The sequence below is a fragment of the Oncorhynchus clarkii genome, chromosome 1, assembly GCF_045791955.1.
Source record: "Oncorhynchus clarkii lewisi isolate Uvic-CL-2024 chromosome 1, UVic_Ocla_1.0, whole genome shotgun sequence".
NCBI classification, from domain to species: Eukaryota; Metazoa; Chordata; class Actinopteri; order Salmoniformes; family Salmonidae; genus Oncorhynchus; species Oncorhynchus clarkii.
The window spans coordinates 68,339,044-68,364,338 of NC_092147.1; the positions used below are offsets into that span (position 1 = coordinate 68,339,044).

The 25,295-nt window shown below is 42.8% G+C and overlaps 1 protein-coding gene across 15 annotated transcripts in view; it reads left to right on the top strand.

The window, feature by feature from the left end:
- LOC139411253 (RAS guanyl releasing protein 3 (calcium and DAG-regulated)) overlaps nucleotides 1-25,295 on the top strand; it is a 61,821-nt gene that overhangs the window by 27,517 nt on the left and 9,009 nt on the right. For 5 of the 15 annotated variants that reach the window (XM_071157354.1, XM_071157303.1, XM_071157311.1 and 2 more), the window contains 16 exons: nucleotides 4,277-4,359; nucleotides 13,349-13,529; nucleotides 13,656-13,758; nucleotides 15,452-15,514; nucleotides 16,432-16,563; nucleotides 16,683-16,830; nucleotides 17,237-17,410; nucleotides 19,286-19,402; nucleotides 20,609-20,884; nucleotides 21,086-21,166; nucleotides 21,309-21,422; nucleotides 21,711-21,826; nucleotides 22,661-22,808; nucleotides 23,505-23,541; nucleotides 23,685-23,834; nucleotides 23,932-24,311. In XM_071157354.1, the coding sequence (XP_071013455.1) occupies nucleotides 13,460-13,529; nucleotides 13,656-13,758; nucleotides 15,452-15,514; nucleotides 16,432-16,563; nucleotides 16,683-16,830; nucleotides 17,237-17,410; nucleotides 19,286-19,402; nucleotides 20,609-20,884; nucleotides 21,086-21,166; nucleotides 21,309-21,422; nucleotides 21,711-21,826; nucleotides 22,661-22,808; nucleotides 23,505-23,541; nucleotides 23,685-23,834; nucleotides 23,932-24,311 (2,109 nt within the window). In that variant the 5' untranslated portion in view covers nucleotides 4,277-4,359; nucleotides 13,349-13,459. The remainder of the gene's footprint in view (nucleotides 1-4,276; nucleotides 4,360-13,348; nucleotides 13,530-13,655; nucleotides 13,759-15,451; nucleotides 15,515-16,431; nucleotides 16,564-16,682; nucleotides 16,831-17,236; nucleotides 17,411-19,285; nucleotides 19,403-20,608; nucleotides 20,885-21,085; nucleotides 21,167-21,308; nucleotides 21,423-21,710; nucleotides 21,827-22,660; nucleotides 22,809-23,504; nucleotides 23,542-23,684; nucleotides 23,835-23,931; nucleotides 24,312-25,295) is intronic. The other 10 variants (XM_071157383.1, XM_071157337.1, XM_071157345.1 and 7 more) reach the window with 5 other exon arrangements.

Below are 25,295 nucleotides of genomic sequence, written 5' to 3' on the forward strand. Positions count from 1 at the left end.
CTCATAGCAAAGGTTCTGAATACTTATGTAAATAAGATATTTTTGTTTTTGTTTTTTTTAGACATTTGCAAAAATTTCTAATAACCTGTTTTCGCTTTGTCATTATGGGGTATTGTGTGTAGATTGAGGATTTTTTGTTGTTGATTTAATCATGATTTAAATACAAATTATTTAATCATTTTAGAATAAGGCTGTTACGTAACAACATTTGGAAAAAGTCAAGGGGACTGAATACTTTCCGAATGCATTGTAGATGATGTCAATTTTAAACCCTGTACTCTATAGGTGATGTCAGCAGCCATTTAGTGTCACTCATTAGGGCTGCTGTAGGTAGGATTAGTAAGGCTGCAGGCCACTATTCAGTCCATTATCTGCTCAGTGATCAGAAGAGACATGTGACTGGCTGGGGCGTGCATACACAAACTCTCTCTCTCTCTGTGTGTGCCTCTCTCTCTCTCACGCCTAACAACAAATGGCTGTGGTGGGCAGCTGTTGCTCTCTTCCTGCCAAATCATTGAGCAAGGCTCTAGCCATGTGTGTCTCCAACAACATCTGCCCTTGCCTCATCCTCTGTGTGTGCCCTGACTGTCTGCTGCATGGGCTCTGTTCAAATACTCCAGGTCTGGATGCCATACCTTATGCCATACCTTATGTCTGCTGTGTTTTTCTCTCCTTTTTGGTGTGTGTGTGTGTGTGTGTGGGCCTGTGCGATCGGTGTCAAAGTGTGTGGATGTATGTGTACGTGTCGTATTGGGGGGGTGTGTTGGTTTTCTGAGCAGAGCTCCTTTGATTTTTTTGGAGTGTGGGGTCACATGGGGGCTGTGTTACACTGCTGCAGGCTGTGTTTAAAACAGGAGGAGGACCGGGGTACCGTACTGCACTCTACCATGGGACTCTACTGCAGCCAGAAGCAGCCTGGAGCACTGGTCTGGTCGACTATATCTAAGATTGTGTAGCCTTTGGGAAGAATGATCTTTGCCCTGGACTTACTAAAGGCTGACATTGTTGCCATGCCTTTTGGTGGTAAGACTGCACATTGATGTATTAGGACATTTTCAGTATTTATATGTTAAAGATGCTTGTGGCACTGTTAACAGAGCATTTTCAAACAGACAGAAAAGGCTTATGTAAAACCTTATTGTTGTTGTACATCTCTTGTTTATCTCTGTATGTACTATCTATTTGTTGTTGGTGGCTAAGAGACTGCTTGTATTGTTGTCTGTGTTTTGTTTTTGCTAGAGGTCAACAGGGCAATGTGCTCTCGCATCTCTGTGTTACAGTTGTCTGTCAGAACTGAGGAAGAGAGTGGTTCTTTGATGCTGAGCTAGTGACACTAGTGGTCTGGGAAGTGTGTGTGTGTGCGTGCGTGCGTGCGCAAACCCCAGCCAGAAACATTTGCTTATTGTTTTTTTATTTTTATTTTGTTTTTTTGAATTTTTACCCCTTTTTCTCCCCAATTTCGTGGTATCCAATTGTTGTAGTAGCTACTATCTTGTCTCATCGCTACAACTCCCGTACGGGCTCGGGAGAGACGAAGGTTGAAAGTCATGCGTCCTCCGATACACAACCCAACCAAGCCGCACTGCTTCTTAACACAGCGCACGTCCAACCCGGAAGCCAGCCGCACCAATGCGCCGGAGGAAACACCGTGCACCTGGCCACCTTGGTTAGCATACACTGTGCCCAGCCCGCCACAGGAGTCGCTGGTGCGCGATGAGACAAGGACACCCCTACCGACCAAGCCCTCCCTAACCCGGGCGACGCTAGGCCAATTGTGCGTCGCCCCACGGACCTCCCGGTCGCGGCCGGTTACGACAGAGCCTGGGCGCGAACCCAGGACTCTGATGGCACAGCCAGCTGGCGCTGCAGTACAGCGCCCTTAACCACTGCGCCACCCGGGAGGCACTTGCTTATTGTTGAGCGAACAGTACAAGTCATGCAGAACTGATCCCAACATAGCAGAACTGACCCCAACAATGCACGGCTGTATTCAAACCAGCATGAGTGAGGAAACGTCAACTGCATCAGTGTATCCGTTCTTCTCATATGGATATTGAGGAGTAGTGGACCCTACTGCTGGTATTTTCCTATGCTTTATACGGCAGATTGAAGCATGTAATAAAAGGCAGCAGAATTCTAATACTGGGACACAAAAGGTTAAATCAGAGATTTGGCTTGGGGATTATCTAGGAAGAGGGAGGGATCATCGTATTTTGGCTTGGGCTCATTATTAGTGGACTGTAACTGTTAATTACACATATTCCAAAGAAGTACAGTGCCTTGCGAAAGTATTCGGCCCCCTTGAACTTTGCGACCTTTTGCCACATTTCAGGCTTCAAACATAAAGATATAAAACTGTATTTTTTTTGTGAAGAATCAACAACAAGTGGGACACAGTCATGAAGTGGAACGACATTTATTGGATATTTCAAACTTTTTTAACAAATCAAAAACTGAAAAATTGGGCGTGCAAAATTATTCAGCCCCCTTAAGTTAATACTTTGTAGCGCCACCTTTTGCTGCGATTACAGCTGTAAGTCGCTTGGGGTATGTCTCTATCAGTTTTGCACATCGAGAGACTGAATTTTTTTCCCATTCCTCCTTGCAAAACAGCTCGAGCTCAGTGAGGTTGGATGGAGAGCATTTGTGAACAGCAGTTTTCAGTTCTTTCCACAGATTCTCGATTGGATTCAGGTCTGGACTTTGACTTGGCCATTCTAACACCTGGATATGTTTATTTTTGAACCATTCCATTGTAGATTTTGCTTTATGTTTTGGATCATTGTCTTGTTGGAAGACAAATCTCCGTCCCAGTCTCAGGTCTTTTGCAGACGCCATCAGGTTTTCTTCCAGAATGGTCCTGTATTTGGCTCCATCCATCTTCCCATCAATTTGAACCATCTTCCCTGTCCCTGCTGAAGAAAAGCAGGCCCAAACCATGATGCTGCCACCACCATGTTTGACAGTGGGGATGGTGTGTTCAGGGTGATGAGCTGTGTTGCTTTTACGCCAAACATAACGTTTTGCATTGTTGCCAAAAAGTTCCATTTTGGTTTCATCTGACCAGAGCACCTTCTTCCACATGTTTGGTGTGTCTCCCAGGTGGCTTGTGGCAATCTTTAAACAACACTTTTTATGGATATCTTTAAGAAATGGCTTTCTTCTTGCCACTCTCCCATAAAGGCCAGATTTGTGCAATATACGACTGATTGTTGTCCTATGGACAGAGTCTCCCACCTCAGCTGTAGATCTCTGCAGTTCATCCAGAGTGATCATGGGCCTCTTGGCTGCATCTCTGATCAGTCTTCTCCTTGTATGAGCTGAAAGTTTAGAGGGACGGCCAGGTCTTGGTAGATTTGCAGTGGTCTGATACTCCTTCCATTTCAATATTATCGCTTGCACAGTGCTCCTTGGGATGTTTAAAGCTTGGGAAATCTTTTTGTATCCAAATCCGGCTTTAAACTTCTTCACAACAGTATCTCGGACCTGCCTGGTGTGTTCCTTGTTCTTCATGATGCTCTCAGCGCTTTTAACGGACCTCTGAGACTATCACAGTGCAGGTGCATTTATACGGAGACTTGATTACACACAGGTGGATTGTATTTATCATTAGTCATTTAGGTCAACATTGGATCATTCAGAGATCCTCACTGAACTTCTGGAGAGAGTTTGCTGCACTGAAAGTAAAGGGGCTGAATAATTTTGCACGCCCAATTTTTCAGTTTTTGATTGTTAAAAAAGTTAGAAATATCCAATAAATGTCGTTCCACTTCATGATTGTGTCCCACTTGTTGTTGATTCTTCACAAAAAAAAACAGTTTTATATCTTTATGTTTGAAGCCTGAAATGTGGAAAAAGGTCGCAAAGTTCAAGGGGGCCGAATACTTTCGCAAGGCACTGTATATAGGACTTTTCCTTATTCCGGTCCGTTATCTTTTCCATTTGACAAGTGATGATTGTTGTTTCTGTCCGACTCTGAACTGTGTGGACAGAACAGAATGTACAGCAGAGAGTCATCCTGCTGACGGACACGTCCTTCTAGAAGCTGAGGTTTGGGTTTAAGTCAGGATGCTACACTGTAAAAATGTCCTGTTGTTTTTACGGTAACTTACTGGCAGCCAGAAAAAAAGGTGCAGTATGTTACCGTACGGTATTTTACGGTATCCAATACTGTTACTATAATTGATTTACAGTACCAATAATGCTACTGTAGTCATTTTACGGTAACAAATACTTATTGTAATCTTTGGTACTGTTGTTTTACTCTAACCTACAGTTAACTGCACTGTTCCCTGACTTCGGATTTTGGCTCGCAACCTAATGGTTGGTAACTTCTTGAATGTCCTGCTGCACCACCAGGTCAGTGATAATACAAGAGAAAAATCAAGTGTATACTGTATACGAGAACGTGAAGGTGATATTGCTGTAAATGACAGTATGCTGCTGTTTTCTCATTAAAATACACTCTTGTAAATTATATTTACTGTATTTTTGCGGCAACTCCGTAGCCGGTAAGCTATTGTAATTTGACATGCTGTACAATCTTGTAAAATGGTGTAATGTGAGCACACTTGGGACTCAACCTCTCCTGGGACTTGAACTCACAACCTCCTGGTTGCCAGCAACCTGAAATGTCATGCGACACCACCATATCTGTGGGTGTGATGGAGATTGGCCACAGACTTATTGGCAACAATACATTTCTGCACTTTGCTAAAGGTTGCCCAATATCAAGTCAATAATTGTGTGACTATCTGATTACACCAACGTAAAAATAGTAGTTCTCAAGGACACAAAGTGTGCATGAATGCTCTGTGGATTTGAACTTGCAACCTATAGGTGGGGAGTGTGTCAGTATTTCTGCAGTGCCACCAGGTACATATTTATTACCTATAACATATTTTCACACACTCTCAAAAATAAGAGTATAGTTTGGCAACAGTGTTGTTCCCTGGGGTACGAAATGGTCAAAGTTACACATAAGTTACACATAAGAACTCACATGGCATTGGCTGTATTTGTGTTAACAATCTATTTTTATCGTACATTTTCTAGGGTGGGGGCAATATGCTGGCAGGGCTCATTAGAGTATTTGGGGCATGGTTTCTATGCCAACCGTTAGTGGAAGTGTTGTACCCGTTGAAGTGGTTTTATTGATATGTTGAAGGTTGATCACCTCATTTGTCCATTTCCAGTTCTACAATCTAACGCAGTTCCACCTCTGACAGTGTCAAAACAACCGCTATGCGGATTTTGGCTGAAGCGGATCTGATTTAATAGAGCCATAAATCTAACCATGTATGAACCTTTAAGAAATATTCTGTTAAAGTAATGAAATACCAATATTTTTTTGTGTGTTAAGAATGTTCCAAAGCCCATTGAACTATCCTGCACCATTCCCAAAAAGTTGCTGGGAATTTAATGTTACCTAACTGGCAAACAGCAAGTTATTGTTAAATGTACATTAACTTCCAGTGATTTACTGTACTGTTACTGGAATTTTCAGATGACAACATTAAGCAAATTGATCAATAACTTATTTGCAACTAGCTGACAGTAAGTTACTGAAAATTAAACATTAACTTCCTGATGACCAGCTACCATTAAGTTACTGTGAAATGCCTATTAATCTCTTAACAGTGCAACTCTTCATTGTCACAAGCTCTTACAAATAGTGCTTGTTTCCTTTGAAATGGGGTCTGTTTGAATAGACTAAAATGAACAGCTTTGAGAATTAAAAAAACGTGGCATGCTAGCTCCATCCTGTTGGCGCAGGGGACTAATTCTATATATAGAGAACATAACATTATAGGTTTGAATCTCACTGATGCCGTGCCATAATAAGTAAATAGGTCTGTTTGGGTACATCTGCCGTGGTGCCCATTTCGTCTCCAGGCATCAGCCGTTTCGTGCAGGAAAATGCCTTTAAAAGCTGCATTGTTGGCTGTATAACGCACCTTGCGTTGAATCCTCGCCCTAGTGTATTTCAGTGTGTACATAGGGGTTTGTTATTGTGTTATCAGTTTTTATTATGACCTCAGCCAGCAACCTCAGCCAGCTCAGAGACATGGTTGGGTTGAGGTGTTTGCATCAATACAGTGGTGGTCAGGTGATGGTGGTTGTTGTTGAGATTGTAGAGATGTGTGTTTGTATTGAGGTTACTTTAGCGGATTCATCCTATCCTCCTGATAATAATAAAGAATAGCAAACTGTTCCATATTTCTTTAGTGGTCTTAAACCTGCTATATGAAACAACTATTTGTGTTGAAATAGCTATTTTTCTTCGTACTGTGCAATGTTTTTCTTTCGCCCAAATGCACCTATACTCACATAGCATGACCATTGAAGTGTGTTAATGTTGTGTAGAGAGTTGTCTCGATGGTAAAGCTTCCTGGAAAACACAGAGATGACCTGCTGTCAATCAGTGACTCACAGAAAGAGACGTTAAACCCTTTCTTGGAATTTGAACATTTATCATCGGCAAAACAATTCTAGCCGTTCTTCACCCAAGTCCGATCGTATGGGACCTATGTCAGTAGGATTAGGAAAATCCTGGCAGTGCTGTGAAAAATAGAATTGTTTGGTTTAAAAAACTGCTTCGGTTTTGAATCCACAAAGGACTCTGAGCAATGATTTTTGTTCGATAAAACCTTTTATTTACAAACGAGCACCGTCCCACAGGGAAAAGAATGGCTGAATCAATGTTGTTTCCACGTCAATTCAACCCATCTATGTGATGACGTTAAATTAAAGTGTAAAACTGGATTGGATTTGCAAAAGTTCATTTCGTCTAATTTTCACCCAACTGTTAATCTAAATACAATGACATGGTGAATTTTTCATTTCATTCACGTTAGTTGAAAACTCAACAAAATGTCAATCAAAACTAGACATTGAACTGATGTCTGTGCCCGGTGGGATGCCTTGGGCAAGTGACTTTGCAGTCCAAATCCAAACAATCAATCAAGTATAGGAAACAAGTCATACATGAAAATACAAGATTAAAGCATTATGTCATAAGTAATATATTACCCTTTCCTGCTCTGTTGAGGCTTATTTGTTTCTTATAGGAAGTCATTCTGTTAAATTTGAATGGCCATTTTCAGAACAAGCTTCTTTCCCTCTTATTTCCCTACTACGTGTTTCACTTGTGGTATGGATGGCATTATAGAATAGTGATGCAGATTTAAGCAAGGCTGCTTTTCATTCCAGAAATGTTTTAATTTCCCTCCCATCTGCCTTCATTCACTCACATTCACATATGCAATATTACTAAATAGGTGTCAATACCTAGTTTCCGCCATATTGCTTCCACCTATCTGCTCCTATCAGATCTGGACAAGGGGAGTGACTAAGGTGGTATAGAAGGGAGGAATTATCTGTGGAATGAGATGCAGCCTGAGCCTCGTATTCCCTGACTTCCTGTTATTTGGCATCTCGTTGGCTGTTTGGGGTTAAGCTGTGGAGGAATCATTGGGTGTCCCTTTGGAGAGTAGGGATGCCTGATTACCACCTAACAGACAACTAATCGATTCATTGATTCATATCCTCTTAGAGGTGTGGAAGCACAGGGCAGCAGACTCTTCATGTAAGGAGCCATGTTGCACAGTTCTGTACATCACTGCCCCTGTGAGGTTAACCAATCAGCCCTGGATGTCTCTCTCTGGTTGGAGAAGACGTTTGGTTACAGAGAGGTTTTGAAAGGTATTTGGTTGAAGACAGGTTGTACAAGATATTTAGTTGAGGAGAAATTTTAGAAGGTATTTTTGTGGTAATTTATTGTTGATGTATTTTAGCATGTCATTGAGATACCATACTGCTGTGCAACAATATACTGCTCACATTTGATGCTGTTGATCTGAGCTCAGAGCTTAGGGCTCTGTGACATGTAGCATGTAATCTAAGCACCCAGAGGGTGCTCTTAACGTGCCTGGCTATGTTTTACATCACTATTCAAAGACCAATAATATCATGGGTGTATATAGAAGATATAAGGGATGTTAACCCCTGGACCACAAGCTAAACAGTAATTTGGTGTCATGGACTACATCATGTTAGATAGTTTCAATGCCAACAGTGAAGAGGCGACTCTGGGATGCTGGCCTTCTAGGCAGAGTTCCTCTGTCCAGTGTCTGTGTTCATTTGCCCATCTAAATCTTTTCTTTTTATTGGCCAGTCTGAGATGTGGCATTTTCTTTGAACTCTGCCTAGAAGGCCAGCATCTCGGAGTCGCCTCTTCACTGTTGATGTTTAGGCATCTGTTTCTCAAACCAGACACTAATGTACTTGTCCTCTTGCTCAGTTGTGTACCGGGGCCTCCCACTCCTCTTTCTATTCTGGTTAGAGCCAGTTTGTGATGTTCTGTGAAGGGAGAAGTTCACAGCGTTGTACGAGATCTTCAGTTTCTTGGCAATTTCTCGCATGGAATAGCTTTAATTTCTCAGAAGAAAGTACTTTGTTTCTGGACATTTTGAGCCTGTAATCGAACCCACAAATGCTGATGCTCCAGATACTCAACTAGTCTAAAGAAGGCCAGTTTTATTGCCTCTTTAATCAGCACAACAGTTTTCAGCTGTGCTAATATAATTGCGAAAGGGTGTTCTAATGATCAATTAGCCTTTTAAAATGATAAACTTGGATGAGCTAACACAACGTGCCATTGGAACACTGTAGTGATGGTTGCTGATAATGGGCCTCTGTACGCCTATGTAGATATTCCATAAAAAATCTGCTGTTTCCAGCTACAATAGTCATTTACAACATTAACAATGTCTACACTGTATTTCTGATCAATGTGATGTTATTTTAATGAACAAAAAATGTGTTTTTCTTTCAAAAACAAGGACATTTCTAAGTGACTCCAAACTTTTGAATGGTAGTGTATATGTTTTGACCATGACAGTTTACAGGTAACACCAATAATTTAGTCTCAACTTGTTCAACAGCCACATCATTCATTACCAGATTCAGCTGAGGTCTAAAGCTTAGGGAATGATTTGTACTAAATACAATACTGTTAGTTTTAGAGATGTTTAGGACCAGTTTATTACTGGCCACCCATTCCAAAACAGACTGCAACTCTTTGTTAAGAGTTTCAGTGACTTCATTAGCTGTGGTTGCTGATGGGGTTGAGGTCAGGACTCTGTACAGGCCAGTCAAGTTCTTCCACACCGATTTCAATGAACCATTACTGTATGGACCTCGCTTTGTGCATGGGGGCATTGTCATACTGAAACAGGAAAGGGCCTTCCCCAAACTGTTGCCACAAAGTTGGAAGCACATATTCGTATATAGAATGTCATTGTATGCTGTAGCGTTAAGATTTCCCTTCACTGGAACTAAAAGGCTCGGCCTGAACCATGAAAAACAGCCCCAGATCATTATTCCTCCTCCACCAAACTTTACAGTTGTCCCTATGCATTGGGGCAGGTAGCGTTCTCCTGGCATCCGCCAAACCCAGATTCCAGATTCCCGCTGCTCAGCCATGGAAATCCATTTCATGAAGCTCCCGACGAACAATTCTTATGCTGACGTTGCTTTCAGAGGCAGTTTGGAACTCGGTAGTGAGTATTGCTACCGAGGACAGAAAGGTGGAAAGGTGACACCCTATGACAGTGCCACATTGAAAGTCACTGAGCTCTTCTGTAAGTACATTCTACTGCCAATGTGTGTCTATGGAGATTGCATGGCTCTGTGCTCAAGTTGAATAGACCTGTAAGCAACGGGTGTGGCTGAAATAGCCGAATCCACTAATTTGAAGTGGTGTCCTTGTGTGTATACATAGTGTGCATTGACCCAACTTGGAATAGATGTTGAATTGACGTCTGTGTCCAGTGGGAGGTCATGTAGTCTTCTAACTCAGTTGGTAGAGCATGGTGCTTGCAATGCCAGGATTGTGGGTTTGATTCCCAGGACCACCAGTCCGTAAAATGTATGCAAGCATGACTGCGAGTCGGTTTGGATAAAAGCGGCTGCTAAATGGCATATCATGTAATGTGCCTGGGAAAACATTTATTTTCCATTTGACAGGTGATGATGTTGGTTCTGTCTGTCTCGGCACTTTGTAATCAGAACAGAATGTACAGCAGAGAGTCATTCTGCTGACTGACGCGTCCTTCTAGAAGCTGAGGTTTGAGTTTATGTCAGGACACTACCGTACAACTTTGTGTTTACAACCGTTTTGACCAATAAGCTCATCACATGCATTTGGAAGGTTTTCTGAAGTTGACAATGTGAACTTCAACTCAGAGTCACAGATGAGCACAACATGTATGGTATATCTGGAGTCAGAGCAGTAGTGGAGTTGCAGACCTTTGGTTGTTAATTTATCAGTGCCCGTCTCAACTTATTGAAGTGTGACCCTCCAAGGCTGCATGGCTTTTTCCATTTATCTGGACACTGGCTTTGTGCCCAGCTGTAGAGGGTCAAACTGTGTGACTGCACAGGGAATTGGAGGTTTAATAAACAGAATAAGAGGTAGAAATCTTCTCTGCACAAAAAAACAGAGGATTTTATATACATTTTTTATGGCTTTCGTAGTTGCTTCAATACATACACGTCCATGTAGTGGAGATCACGTTGCAAATCATGATGAAAAACAGTGGTGCTTCAGAAAGATCTTATCTGTGAGGAGTGCTGCTGTTAGGACATTTAACGCTTATTAATCAACTGTAATTGCTTGAGCTAAACAAGCTCGGGCATACCTGCCATGGTGTCCATTTTGGCACCAGGCATCGGCTGTTTTGTTTCAGTGCAGTGATACACTATTGGCTAGGGAATAACGTAACAGATACTGTACACACTTAATTTCCACCTAGTTGAATGTTGATCAAATCTTCCTCATGCATTTGCTCTTCCCTCTGCATAGACTATTGACCTACACTGAGTGTATAAAATATTAGGAACATCGTCCTGATATTCAGTTGCAACCCCTTTTGCCCTCAGAACAGCTTCAATTCGTCGGGGCATGGACTCTACAAGATATTGAAAGCGTTCCACAGGGATGCTGGCCCATGTTGACTCCAATGCTTCCCACATTTGTACCAAGTTGGCTGGATGTCCTTTTGGTGGTGGACCATTCTTGATACACATGAGAAACTGTTGAGTGTAAAAAACCCAGCAGTGTTGCAGTTCTTGACACACTCAAACCGGTGCGCCTGGCATCTATTACCATACCCCATTCAAAGGCACCTAAATCTTTTGTCCTGCCCATTCACCCTCTGAATGACACACATACACAATCAATGACTCAATTGTCTTAAAAATCCTTCTTTAACCTGTCTCCTCCCCTTCAATCTACACGGACATCCACACTGATTGAAGTGGATTTAACAAGAGACATCAATAAAGGATCATAGCTTTTACCTGGATTCACCTGGTCAGTCTGTCATGGAAAGAGCAGGCGTTCTTTGTGTATTCATCAATATATCAATGCACATACAGTATGTGTACATCAGTTTATATTTCAAATGCATCTCAAAATGTGATAGGTAGGAGGCTTGAGATAGGATTGCAATGCAAATTCTATACATTTTTGGGTACTATGCCTTGATTTATGTTTGTCCCGAGTCTTAATTAAGTCCTAGATTCAAATCGATCAAGCTTGAATTGGCGATCATCGACTCCCGCATAGCTGGTGTTTTGGAGATGTAACTGTGTTGGAGCTGCGAAATCGGTGAGCAGCTACTCTTGATCATTGTCACGAAGCCACACCCGTCCCACTCCCAGGCTATATAGAAATAATGATGCTCAAATTGAAAATCATTAAACAAAATAATGAGGATTTACATAAGCCTCATCGATGTCCAGATTACATCTCACATTCCAATGTTGGAATTTGTAGACAAGGTTGCATGGGATTTCTCTTAATGCGACTCAGTGCAGCCAATGGCAATGTCCGCTTTAGGTATAATGCCAGGAGCCACTTGTGGATTTGACAGCTCTAATGCAGTCCCACCTCCAACACCACCAAAACAACCGCTATGCAGATGTCAGCTAAAGCGGATCTGGTTGAATAGAGCCTTAAGAAAGGTTGCCTTCAGTCAAGGCCATGGACGTCATTCATTTTAACACAAACAAATATGAATCATAACTGAGGGATACATACTAGTCAGTATGGTAACACATTCAACATCTAAGATATTATCAACTCCGTCTGCAGATAGAGTTCACTAATCTCCTTACAGTCAAGGGACAAGGGCTTGATTCATTTCCAGAAAAACATGCGCACACACACACAGACACACACACAGACACACACACACATCCTACTCCTGACCCTAACCCCCACCAATTGCACTAGTTATGATATTGACATAAGTGTCGCACAATCAATTACAAGGCTTGTGGATGACGTCTTGTTTGCACCTCACCAAGGTGACGGCAACAGATTACACACAAAACCATTAACAAGTTCCAAATCAACAGGGACTTGGTCCCCTGCTCCCACAAAGCACCTCTAATCCTTATTCACTGGTTGATGATTTGTTTTGCTTCGAGGCTCAGGCCAATCTCAACCAATCCCAATCAGCAACACTTTCCTAAACAACCGACCAAACCTACCAATGACGCCACCTCTGTCATCACTACAGACAACTTGCTCTGCTATTTCAACCTTTATTGTTGTGTCGTAAAATCTCATCTGGAAATCTAAAACCCTAGAATAACATCCTGAAATGTCCTTTTCTGTACTTAACTTACTTTGTGTTGGCATCAGTGGTGATATTGTATGAACTGACAATCACTGATATTCATCAGGCAGAGAGAGAAACCACTGTATCCAGATTACATAAACCCAGTCCCATTGTAGACAGATATAGTCTTGTCCGGCTTACTGGGCCAGAAATTATGCAATTTGTATGGAATCATGAGCTGTTAGTGGTACCACCCACTGAGCACATCGGAAAGTCATAAAAAATGTATGGCTGCCATGGGAGTTCTCAGAAGATGGTCCCACTCCTGCAGATGTGGGGATCAGAAACGTGCTGTGGGAGATGGTGAGGGGGTATTGAAGAAGTGAAGAGCATGGAGGAGATGACGCTGGAGAAATCACGCTGGAGAACGCTGGACGCTGGAGAAATCACCTCATTTCACTAGACACTGTAGTTTATTGGAAAACCTAGTACAGCATCCATGTAGTGGTGGTATGTATTGTAAAAGGAAATATGCCTGGTGGATTTAGTATGTGTCCACACAGTTAGAACACAAATTCCGATTGTGTGCTTTATGAATAAACAACATCCACAACCATATCTTATGTGTTTACAAGAATCTTAAAAAGAGATCTAAGCAATGTTTGCTTAGCGTAAGCTGACATCTAGATGCATCCATGTGTCGTCTCTTCTCATAGAGAGCTCCTAAGCAGGCTTTGACCCCTGACCTCCAGGTGTGGAGGTGTACCATGTGTTCTCCTGCTCCGGGGGCGTGAACCCGTATCTGTGAGGAGTCCCCCCGCGGAACCATGGGATCATCAATGCTGGGGAAGGCAGCCCCCCTCAACACGCTACTGGATGCCTGCATCCAGGCTTTTGGTGAGTGACCAATCACAGAAGCACAGTGGGGAAGCTATCTTAGTGGTGTGTGATGTGATCCATGGAGATATAGATACTGTAGGTGTTCTAATTGTTCCTCTTCTATGGTGTGATCACTCTCCACAGATGACAATGGTGAGTTGCAGTCCAACCAGCTCCCTCGCACCCTGCTGCTGATGCACCGCTGGTACGTCACGTCCAAAGAGCTGGCTGGGAAGCTGCTCATGATATATCCTTTATGTGGATTCACACCAGAACAACAAAGAACAATGGTCATATGCCATTTTGAGCCTTTCTGGTAGTGTTAAGATATGGCAGAGTATACAATATGGACGCTATGGAATGCTGTGTTCCCTGACTGTGCCAAATGTATTTTCTGGGTGGTGCGACACTAACTAACTGACTTTTCCTGAGTATACAAACGCTTGTTTATTTTAAGGGACAGTATATCAGTCAACTCTGTCATTTCTAGCAACCAATTATGACTGGTTGATCGCAAAGCTCTGGGTTAATGCAGATTGTCTGAACATAACATCAGGAAGAATTAGACATGTTCCTTAAGTGCAAATGCATTTGAGAGCAATGTTCGAGATAAAGAACCGCTTCAAAGGAAGTGCAACCTGGATCGAATCGATACCTAATAGTGTCCTATTTCTCTGTATGATTTGTATCTAGTGCGTCATGACTGCATTTGAATCTGATTCAGTTAGCAAGGTTCTGGACGGTGTTTTCCTGGAGACTCCATACCACTAAGTGGTTTGTTGTCGCGTGCGTGGTCTTCAGACGACCACTCAACAGGGAACGCCTTATTCTCTGAACTCTTTGCTTCCATCATACACCATGACCCTGAGATATTACTCTGCCTGGCGTCAGGCCTCTCCACTGATGACTGATGAACCACCCCCCCCATCTTTTCCCTGCTGTTGGTTGGAGTAATGGCTGTGGTGATTCAGATGGAAGTTGCCCCTAAGCGCAGATCTAGAATCAGATTAGAGATAAACCTACCTCCAATCTTAATCTTAAAAATATGTGACCCGGGACCAGTTTGTGGCAAATTCTACATTTTCCATGCGGTATGACGAGAGCCAGAGCAGATAGTCTCTTCCATGTGACAGAATACAAAGGCACTATTCTGCCTTTACTCTCACTTTTTGCTTTTGCTTTAACCCAACAAAATATACAGTACTTATCTTTGTCCTTCAGTACCTAATACACAGTACTTATATTTGTCCTTCAGTACCTAATACACAGTACTTATATTTGTATCTCTCATGGATTCACCTCATTGTTTGTGAGTTAGCCCATGAGAGTATTTCTTCGGTCTTCTTGAGAGTAGGAGAGCAACTGATTGTGTGTTTTTCACAGTCATGTATACATCCAATATGCATCCATCGTGACCCTCCATGCTGGGAGAGTTCCAAAGTACTACAGAGAAGGCAGGGGTTTGTCTGCTCTGCTGCATGCTTGTGACTGGATCCTGGGCAGAGAAACAGCTGTGTTCCTTTGAAGGTGATAGCAGACAGGCTACGCAGCATACATGGCTCCCTGCCCAAGGCCTCTCCAAAGCTACTTCTAAGATCTCTATTTCAATGGTTCGAGGAGGGAAAACATTGGCCCAGTAACAGTTATTTAGAGAATGCACACATGCAGTGGTGGAGAGGTTCATCACATGGCCTGAACTTCCATTGTTTTTATTTCCAGATACTGGGCATTCCTCTCTGAACACTTTAGTTATTCTTCATGAGTGGAGACCTTTTGTCCAACTAATAAATCTACAGCTGCTTCTCGTGAAAGATGTTTTTTATTGTTGTGTTTTTTGGGAGGGGATGAGGGTTGTTGGAAATGGGGACTGGTGTCCATTTGTAATGGGGCTTCGGGAAATGTCTTCAAAAAGTGCTAAACTGTCCTTGACACAAGCCCACATACCGTGACTGCCAGGGAGATGAGTGCCAAAGAACGAGACTGAAGATCTGCTATTTAATGAGGTAAAAAGAAAAAACACTACTTCATACCCAGGAGCTTCGGAGCTCTTTATTAGTATTGAAGATGTTTTTTATTGCTAGGCAACCCGCCCCCTCGGCTGAAAATGTTGTGCTCCTCTCTCGGGGCTCTGTGACTGACTGGCTGGTGCAATGAGGGATGAGATGATGTCATTGGAAGTGACAGCCAGTGGCTGTCCTCATGTGACGTGGGCCACTGCCAGCCATCTGAAGTGGAGATATTGTTTGGGGCAAAAGCGTTCAATGACTCAGGAGTCTTGTGATCCATTACTTACCCAGAAAAGTCCTCAGGCAATCTTTAACAGAATACTCAAACTCTCATTTCACGGGTAAACCCCTTCACCAATGTCTGCCAATTCATTATATATGTCCCACTATTTTGTGTGCAACCTTGATATGAAATTCAAGGACTAAGTAAATCATCTGAATGTAATGTTATCTACTGTAACGATGGCCATCCTAAAGTTCATGTTATTTTGCAGTTAATTTTAATCTGAAGGGGGAATACCACAATGGCCATTCACTTGTTAAAGGAGTATAATGCTATTGGTTCTTTGTATTCATTTGTTGTTTCCAGATTAAGAAAACATGATTTGTTGGCTAGAGAAAGATTTAGGCCACATTTATGACTATCTGCTGGACTTGTCCATCTCACTACATCACACTACTACTACTCACTGCGCAAGGAGACCCCAGCAGTCCTTGTGCAGGGTCAGTCCCCCTCATGTCTGCCTTTGCCCTCTGAGAGAGACTATAATATCATTGTGAATCCTTCATTTACAACAGGCACTGGTGCTTGGGGCTACACACTATGATGTTCAGCCATAATGTACACATGCAAACAGTCAACATATCGTATGTGTTAAATCAGCCATTCCGCTGTGCTGTGTGTGTGTTCTTAGGTACTGGATTACGGTGTTCCCTGCAGAGTTTAATCTGGACCTGGGCCTTATTCGCCTCACTGAGGAGTTCAGAGACGTGGCGGCTCAGCTGGGCTGTGAGGAACACTTCAAACTCATTGACATCTCCACCATGTGAGGGACTACCCAAGGACGTGCGGACACACACACACACACACACACACAGTCACACACAGTCACACACAGTCACACACAGTCACAAGTTTCAACAGATTGTGTGTATTTCTTTCTAGTCCATCATATGACTGGATGAGAAAGCTGACCCAGAGGAAGAAGCAGGCCAAGAAGGGCAAAGCCTCACTCCTATTTGACCACCTAGAGCCCATGGAGCTGGCTGAACACCTCACGTTCCTGGAGTACAAGTCCATCAGGAGGATATCAGTGAGTGTCCCCGGTGGAAAAAGACTCTTGGCCTGAGAACCCATCCACCTGCTGGGGCCTTTTCTTCCCTATCTAACCCCTGTGTGGGACATTCCTCAAGACTCTTTCCCAAGAGTACTTTTTCCACAGAACTCTTTTTAGCCCCTCTAGTACTGTTACTAAGTACAAGAACAAAGCTTTGGCTGTCAACTAACCTCGTCCCCAGGCTAATTGCGCACCACCACAGAGTATGTTCTTAGATACGTTTGCTCTACATTTCAGTTAGTTTTATTTGCTGGGTAGTTCACGTGTAAATTCACCAGTTTACGTAGGGCACAGTATATGCCAATGACGTCTGTGTTATCTACTCAGCCGACTGTACATGCCATGGACACTAACTCTCCCTTTCTCCAACCCCCAAACCCAGTTCACAGACTACCAAAGCTATGTAATGCACGGATGTCTGGTGGATAACCCAACACTGGAGCGCTCCATCGCCCTGTTCAACGGAGTGTCCCAGTGGGTTCAACTCATGGTGCTCAGTAAGCTGACACCCCAACACCGTGCTGAGGTCATCACCAAATACATCAACGTGGCCCAGGTAGGAAGAGAGCACTTCCTAGTTGTAGGTTTGATGGTAACACTTTACATTACAGTGCACTTATTAACTGTGTCATTATTTCTGTGTACCATGTATTGTTACTTACCCCATATTTAGGGTTAGGGCAACGGTTGAATTGGGAATAAGGATGCAGGGAGCATAAAGAGTGTAGATGGAAGACTTGTCCATTATGCTGCATGAATAGATAAGCACAGCATTGTCTTACGTCAGGTGGCATCACTCTTACGAGACACTCGTCCCTCAACTGGGCTCATGCATTTCCCCGTTTAACTGCCCAAGAAGCCTGTCATGACACAATGTGACAGCCTCCTCAAAATGAAACGACCAAATAAATGATAAATAAATAAATGATCATTTAAAAAAAAAGTCGTACAGGACAGTGCCATTAGAGGGCCCTAAAAGGTTCAATCTGAACATTTAAAGTCTGCTCCTTCATATTACCACAGTGTTTATTAGTGGGTGTTTTTTATTTTCTTCTCTCTTTCTTTTTCTATCTCTGTCTCTCTCTGACAGCTGGGGCGTTGCTGGTTCACGCTGCTTCACTCTCCCCACCTCTCCACTTACATCCTATATTCCAAAACTCCTCACAATTTAGTTTCTCTGATGAGTGTAAAACCCGCCCACTCTGACACAAGCAACTGTAAAGGAGGTCGGGGCAATTTCTCGAGGCATAAATTCTCATTAAAAGTACGGCACTGTAACGCTTGAAATAAATAGGCGGTTTCTTTCGCCTCCATGTTCAGAAAATCTCTCATTATAAGTATGTGAACATCCCGAAGGAGAAGGAACAACAGAGGAAGCTAGAGGGACTCATGGTTCAATATGAAGCATGTACCGTATATTAATCAGACAGTTAGCTGAGCCTGGCTTGCATTAAATCGTCTGTATCAATGAAACTGGAACATTGTCAATTAGATCACAAACACCCTCCGCTCATTAAAAGCTACTGCTGCCCACACATGCTTTTATTTTCTCTTATAGAAAGGCTTCCTCTCTATGCTTTCCTTATGTATCTTTATCAGCAATTTAAGTCTAGTCTTATAGCTTATGGTGAGAAATGGTATTTCTTAATGCTGTTTAACAAGCTGCGTATCATAACGTTTCTCAACATTAATCCACAAGAGCTTTCACAAGATTCATTACACAAGTAACCTTACAACTCGAACGCACCCAGTATTTTTGAAAAGTGATGATATGATGGCACATTGTAATTGAATACCTTTTGATCCATCCCTTTGCTCTTTGTGAGAAACGAGACGGATCAATGCAGGAGGAATCGTTGCGCTATCTGACGTAAGAACAGGGCTTCCCTCTAGCAATAACACTGTCTCATCTCGATTCATGCGATTCTCCATGTCTAATTGCTGGGGGGCAGGGGGTGACATTAAGCATCATGCATGCTGTTGGGCCTCTTAATCTGATCAGATACCAGGGGCTTCTCCCTCCATTATCATCTACAAGGAATTAGATAAAGGAATTATTCAGAAGACTAATGACTAGCAACCATACTCATGTCCATTTATGAAGGCAATTTCTCAGTTAATGCAGAAGCGAGTCTGTTCAACTCAAGAGGGCTCTTTGTTTGTAGTTTTTTACAGGCAAAGCTTCTGACATTTTTTAAATAAGATGTTACAGCATGTTCCCCTGATGTAAAGAGAGATTCATTGATGTTGGTGTATGTTGCTTTAGATACTATATTGGAATAAAGTTGTTTTAGGTATGTTCGTTTTTTTAAATTGTAATTTGTATTTCTCTTCCTCATTTGCTCTCGCTCTATCTATCCCTCTCTCCATCTCCCTCTAACTCCTCTCTCTCCTTCTCTTCCACTTTGTTCCATGCCACTCTGTCCTTCAGAAACTCCTCCAACTGCAGAACTTTAATACGCTGATGGCCGTGGTGGGAGGTCTGAGTCACAGCTCCATCTCTCGTCTGAAGGAGACCCACTCGCATCTGGCTCCCGAGGTCACCAAGGTCAGCACGCACGCCTACCTCTGCTCTGTCACAGCCTCACTAATATCATCTGATGTGATTCTACCTTTTCGCTTACTTTAGATCATGGTCGTATTCATTTAGCATCTGCCAAGGATACATTTAGACCAATTAATCATCTACCATGTGGGGATGGTTTCAGAAAGGACACCACACAGAATTGATACCGTCCTAATTTCCTGGCATTTGATGTTACATTTGATACCATCTGTATTGTATCGATTGCTGTCATGTAGCTCGCTCTGTATCTTTTCGGTACTGTATCTAATATCAGTAACACTTTACTTGACACACAGCATCATAACTGTTATGTCATAACAGCCAACATAACTTGTCATAGCCTGTTATACTATGGTCATAACACTGTCATGACACATATATTTAAACCTGTTGTGACACATATTGCGTTATTTTATGGCTGGTTATGATACATACATATAAGTGTCACAACCCACAAAACACAAGGCAAAACATTCCATTACACCATAGCCTGCGTGTCAACAGTATACTTATGTTATATATGTTTCTTTAATTGACCATATGACGTTCTCATTGTAATTGCGCATACATTGATGTCAGACATGCACCTACCCCAATGCTCTGTTGCTGATGACTGGGATGAATGCAGGAGCAGATTTCAGGAGCAGGAGAATTCACCCACCTTTTGACTGATGACTGATATAAGGGCATGTACGTGACAGGTCTATCTGGCTTATATGATTCTGATGGTCATAATGCTTCTTGACAGTGTCATAAAGTGTATTTTCTTAGTCCAGGTAAAGTGACACAGGATGGTCATGAGGCTCCATGAGTGTCATAAAGTGTCTTTTCTACAAGTTATTTATTAAGCTATGAGGGGAAAAAACATGACTCTAAAGAATTCATTACTACAACAACAACAAAAGATTTAAGAAACAAAATTTCAAAGGAAAGGAAACTTTTTGCCAGGGAAAAAACACATTTAAATAAATGTGGGGTTTGGCACTCTTATGTAGGTGTCATAACCAGCCTTAAAATAACGCAATATATGTCACAACAGGTGTAAATATATGGGTTGTGATAGCAGGGGTAATATATGGGTTGAGATAGTGTTATGACTGGTTATGACACGTTATGTCAGCTGTAATGGTTATTACCCTAATAACTATGCTGTCCTCCACTTCCTGACATCTTACCCCTCCACGTCAGATCTGGAATGAGATGACGGAGCTGGTCTCCTCCAATGGGAACTACTGTGCTTACCGCAAGGCGTTCACAGACTCCGAAGGCTTCAAGGTCCCCATCCTGGGAGTCCACCTGAAGGACCTGATCGCCGTGCACGTGGTCTTCTCCGACTGGGTGGACGACGACAAGGTGAACATCGTAAAGATGCACCAGCTCTACCTCACCTTCAACGAGCTGGTGTCCCTGCAGAGTGCCGCAGCCCAGGTGGAACCCAACATGGACCTCATCTACCTGCTCACCGTGAGTGTCCCGCCCTAAAAGGGTTCCCCGTCAACAGGAAATGGACTTGTTTTATCGTTCTGTCACTCAATTTGTAATTTCAGTGGGTATCAAACAACGTTTTGTAGGATCGTACAAAAGAGTAACATGATTATAAATGTGTTTGTTATTGCAGAAAGGCTGAATCTGTTTCCATGTTTAATCATAAACAATTTCCTCCAGCTCTCTCTAGACCTGTACTACACCGAAGATGAAATATATGAGCTATCCTTACTAAGGGAACCACGTAACCCAAAGTCTTTGGTGAGACTTCTTGTTGTGGTTTATAGGCTGCATTGTTGGAGCTGTAGTTATTAGAAAACATGAAAAAAACGTATGAAAATAGAGATAATACAGTATACCTGAGAGTTCCTATATTAACTCTCTATCTTTTCAATCCCCACAGCCTACCTCTCCGACAACCCCCAACAAGCCAATGGCCCCTCTGGACTGGGCGTCAGGTGTGACAACCAAACCTGACCCCAATGTGGTGAACAAGCACATCAGGAAGGTGGTGGATGTGAGTTGTTTCCATTACAGTAACTGACCTGTGTCTTCTCTTGAATAAAATCCAGAAGGACATAGCTTGGCTGTGGTCTGAACGCTTGAAAATGTTACTATCTACAGGATGGGTAACCCGTCCATAAATATCTCATACATTATTTCAAGAATCAGTCAGTGGCTTTTTCTGTTACAATACCAAATATTGAGTAGGTATATAAACCAACAATTACTCAAATATGACTCAAAAAAAGACTGGTGCTTGTAAATCACTTACAGTATTTTGTTCATGTCTTTTTCTGGGAAGTCTGTATTCAGGAACTACGACCATGACCATGATGGCTACATCTCTCAGGAGGACTTTGAGAGTATTGCTGCCAACTTTCCTTTCTTGGACTCCTTCTGTGTGTTGGACAAGGACCAGTGAGTGACCCTGTCTACCATTTGAAATATGACGAGTTCAGAGGTGTCGCAACTAAGCCACCTCATCCTCCTCTTCGATTTCCCTCTTTCTGTCACCAACAAACACCCTCTCCCTATTTCTCACTCACACATGCGCACGCACATACACACGCACATTCCACACATTTACCTTTAAAGCAGCTACAAGCATCCAAGATGCAATAAGACTGCAATTTTGGGTATTCTAAACATTTCACAGCGAGATACAGTAACTGGCCACCAACAACAAAGTTTCACCACACAAAGCTACAGTGAAAATGAGGTCATTGGTAATGTCAAACATCCTCTCGTAAATCTGCAGGAAAACCCTGTGAAGTCACAACAGAGTCATATCTGCTTTTAGCCTTGCCCTGTCTTGACTGGGAGTGGTGCTTTGTCGCCATGGTTTGAGGAGGGGGGAGGTGAAGGTTATGGCAGCCCGTGAAAGACACACAGTGCCACACACAGTGCTCTGCCCTCGTGTCCTGGGCGGTTCATCTGTTCACTGGAACGCTTCAAATCACATTTCAGCTCGCCTGAGCAGCTCCATGACTCAGAAAATAGGTCTGGGAGGCTGTGCTCCTTAGGAGGGAGACTGGAGATATGCATGGGGCTGGAGTTGTCACAAACCACCTGGGTGTCTAATCTAGAGCACTGTTGTAGATCTCTTCCTGTCTGGATAAAACAGAAAGAAGGGATGGAAGTTACTGTAATGTTTACATAACAGGAGCTGTCATTCTCTCCATCTGATCATTCTCTTATCTGTATTTATTTTTCTCTCTGTCTATGTCTCTCTTTCTCGCTCCTCTTCTACAGGGATGGTCTGATTAGTAAGGATGAGATGATGGCTTACTTCCTGAGGGCCAACCCCTTGCTCCAGTATAAAATGGGCCCTGGCTTTATCCACAACTTTACGGAGATGACGTATCTGAAGCCCACCTTCTGCGAGCACTGTGCTGGATTCGTATGTTTACTGTGCACTTTGTAATACACACTAATGTAAACTAACTGTTTATGCTCAGAGAGACAGCACACTTTTGGTTGGAAGAAAAGTATAATGCTTTCTGATTGTTTATGTCAGCAATATACTGCCATCAAATTAGTGCAAGACAGCTACCGAATCATTCAATGCCGAGAGAAGATGTCTATCTTTACTCCTTGACGAAGTTGATTAATGACCTTCTGAGACAGAGATGCAATATGTTGACATGACTTCAGGATACATTGGTTTATTAAAGTTGATAAAACAACACTGAATCATGTCGACGAAACGATAATGTGATTTATATGGTAATGCCACCACTCACATAGTCAACAATGAAAGGATGCACATCTTACGTGACAGAAAAGTTATTGTTGCGTGTCAAAATATGTACACAAATTATGTTCCCTCTATCTTTCTATTTTGTGTTTTAGGCATCAGTGAAAATAAAGGAGAATTTCTACAGAGAAGTCCTCCTATTCAAAAATGAACACACACACACACACAGACACACACACATACACACAGAGTTTACAGGAAGGGTGTTGTGAGAGATTGTATCCTGTTTATTACACAATGGTTTACACTGAATATGCTTCCACCATTACAAATTCTAACATTCCTTTGTCTTTTTCCCACTCCCTCCAATTCCTGCCCCTCTGGACTTGTTGCTCTTAGCTCTGGGGAATAATCAAACAGGGATACAAGTGTAAGGGTAGGTTCTATGGACTGTGAGCATATGTATTGGCCTGTTTTCTATTATTTGGAGAACTGCACATTTAAGACATTTGGGATTTTTCATTATACATGCACTGTGAGGGCTAAGGTCTGACAACACTGTTATATGTTCTGTTTCAGATTGTGGGGTGAACTGCCATAAGCAGTGCAGGGAGCTGTTGGTGCTGGCCTGTAGGAAGCTGCCGCGCTCCACCTCTCTGCGAAGTGTCTCACCTGGGGGCTTGACCCACAGCTCTCTACCCAGCAGCCCCACCATGCCCACCTGCAAAGGTACAGCAACACTTTAGTGATATACTGTAACCAACAGCGTTTCAACTATGATGGTTGGTCAGTGTATTTCATTCCTGTCATATTGTCCTCCCTGCAGATGAGGACGAAGTGTTTGAGTTCCCCTCGGTGACACCTGGCGGTTCTGACCTGGAGCATAAGTCAATCACCCTGATGACGGGATCGGCCCAGCGGATCTCTGTGCGTCTGCAACGGGCCACCACCAGCCAGGCTACACAGACAGAGCCTCTGTGGCCAGAGCACACGTGGGGTGCTGGGGACGGGAGCTCCCACACCTTCCCCAAGATGAGATACCGACCACACAGGAAGGCCTCCAAGAGCAAAGGCTTTGCCCGCTGGGAGAATGAGGCCCAGGGGCAGCCCAGGGGTCGACGGGATTCCCAGGAGCAGACGGACGGACCTGCAGAGGTGGTACAGAACGGGATAACACCACACAGAGAGAAGGTGACTGCAGCTAAGGTGTGTGTGTGCTTGTATATGTGTGTGTGTATATGTGTGTGTATGGGCCAGGGGATCTCTGTATATTGAGAATGGTGCTGTATTGCATAGCAGACGTTTTACAGGCTCCTGACCAATTCTGCTATTTTGGGTGTTTTATTTCGAGCTGATCTTAACTGTTTTTGTACATGATGTTTCCGCCATTGTCTCATATGACCGAAAAGAGCTAATGAGCATCAGAACAGCAATCACTGACCTCGATTTGGATGAATATTTCTACTTCAACGAGTCGCAGGACATACTGTTCACAATGGACCAGGCCCTGGCGAAAATACGTCAGCGAGTACATAAACCTCTTCTACCCTCTGTTACAGTGCCTTGCGAAAGTTTTCGGCCCCCTTGAACTTTGCGACCTTTTGCCACATTTCAGGCTTCAAACATAAAGATATAAAACTGTATTTTTTTGTGAAGAATCAACAACAAGTGGGACACAATCATGAAGTGGAACGACATTTATTGGATATTTCAAACTTTTTTAACAAATCAAAAACTGAAAAATTGGGCTTGCAAAATTATTCAGCCCCCTTAAGTTAATACTTTGTAGCGCCACCTTTTGCTGCGATTACAGCTGTAAGTCGCTTGGGGTATGTCTCTATCAGTTTTTCATATCGAGAGACTGACATTTTTTCCCATTCCTCCTTGCAAAACAGCTCGAGCTCAGTGAGGTTGGATGGAGAGCATTTGTGAACAGCAGTTTTCAGTTCTTTCCACAGATTCTCGATTGGATTCAGGTCTGGACGTTGACTTGGCCATTCTAACACCTGGATATGTTTATTTTTGAACCATTCCATTGTAGATTTTGCTTTATGTTTTGGATCATTGTCTTGTTGGAAGACAAATCTCTGTCCCAGTCTCAGGTCTTTTGCAGACTCCATCAGGTTTTCTTCCAGAATGGTCCTGTATTTGGCTCCATCCATCTTCCCATCAATTTTAACCATCTTCCCT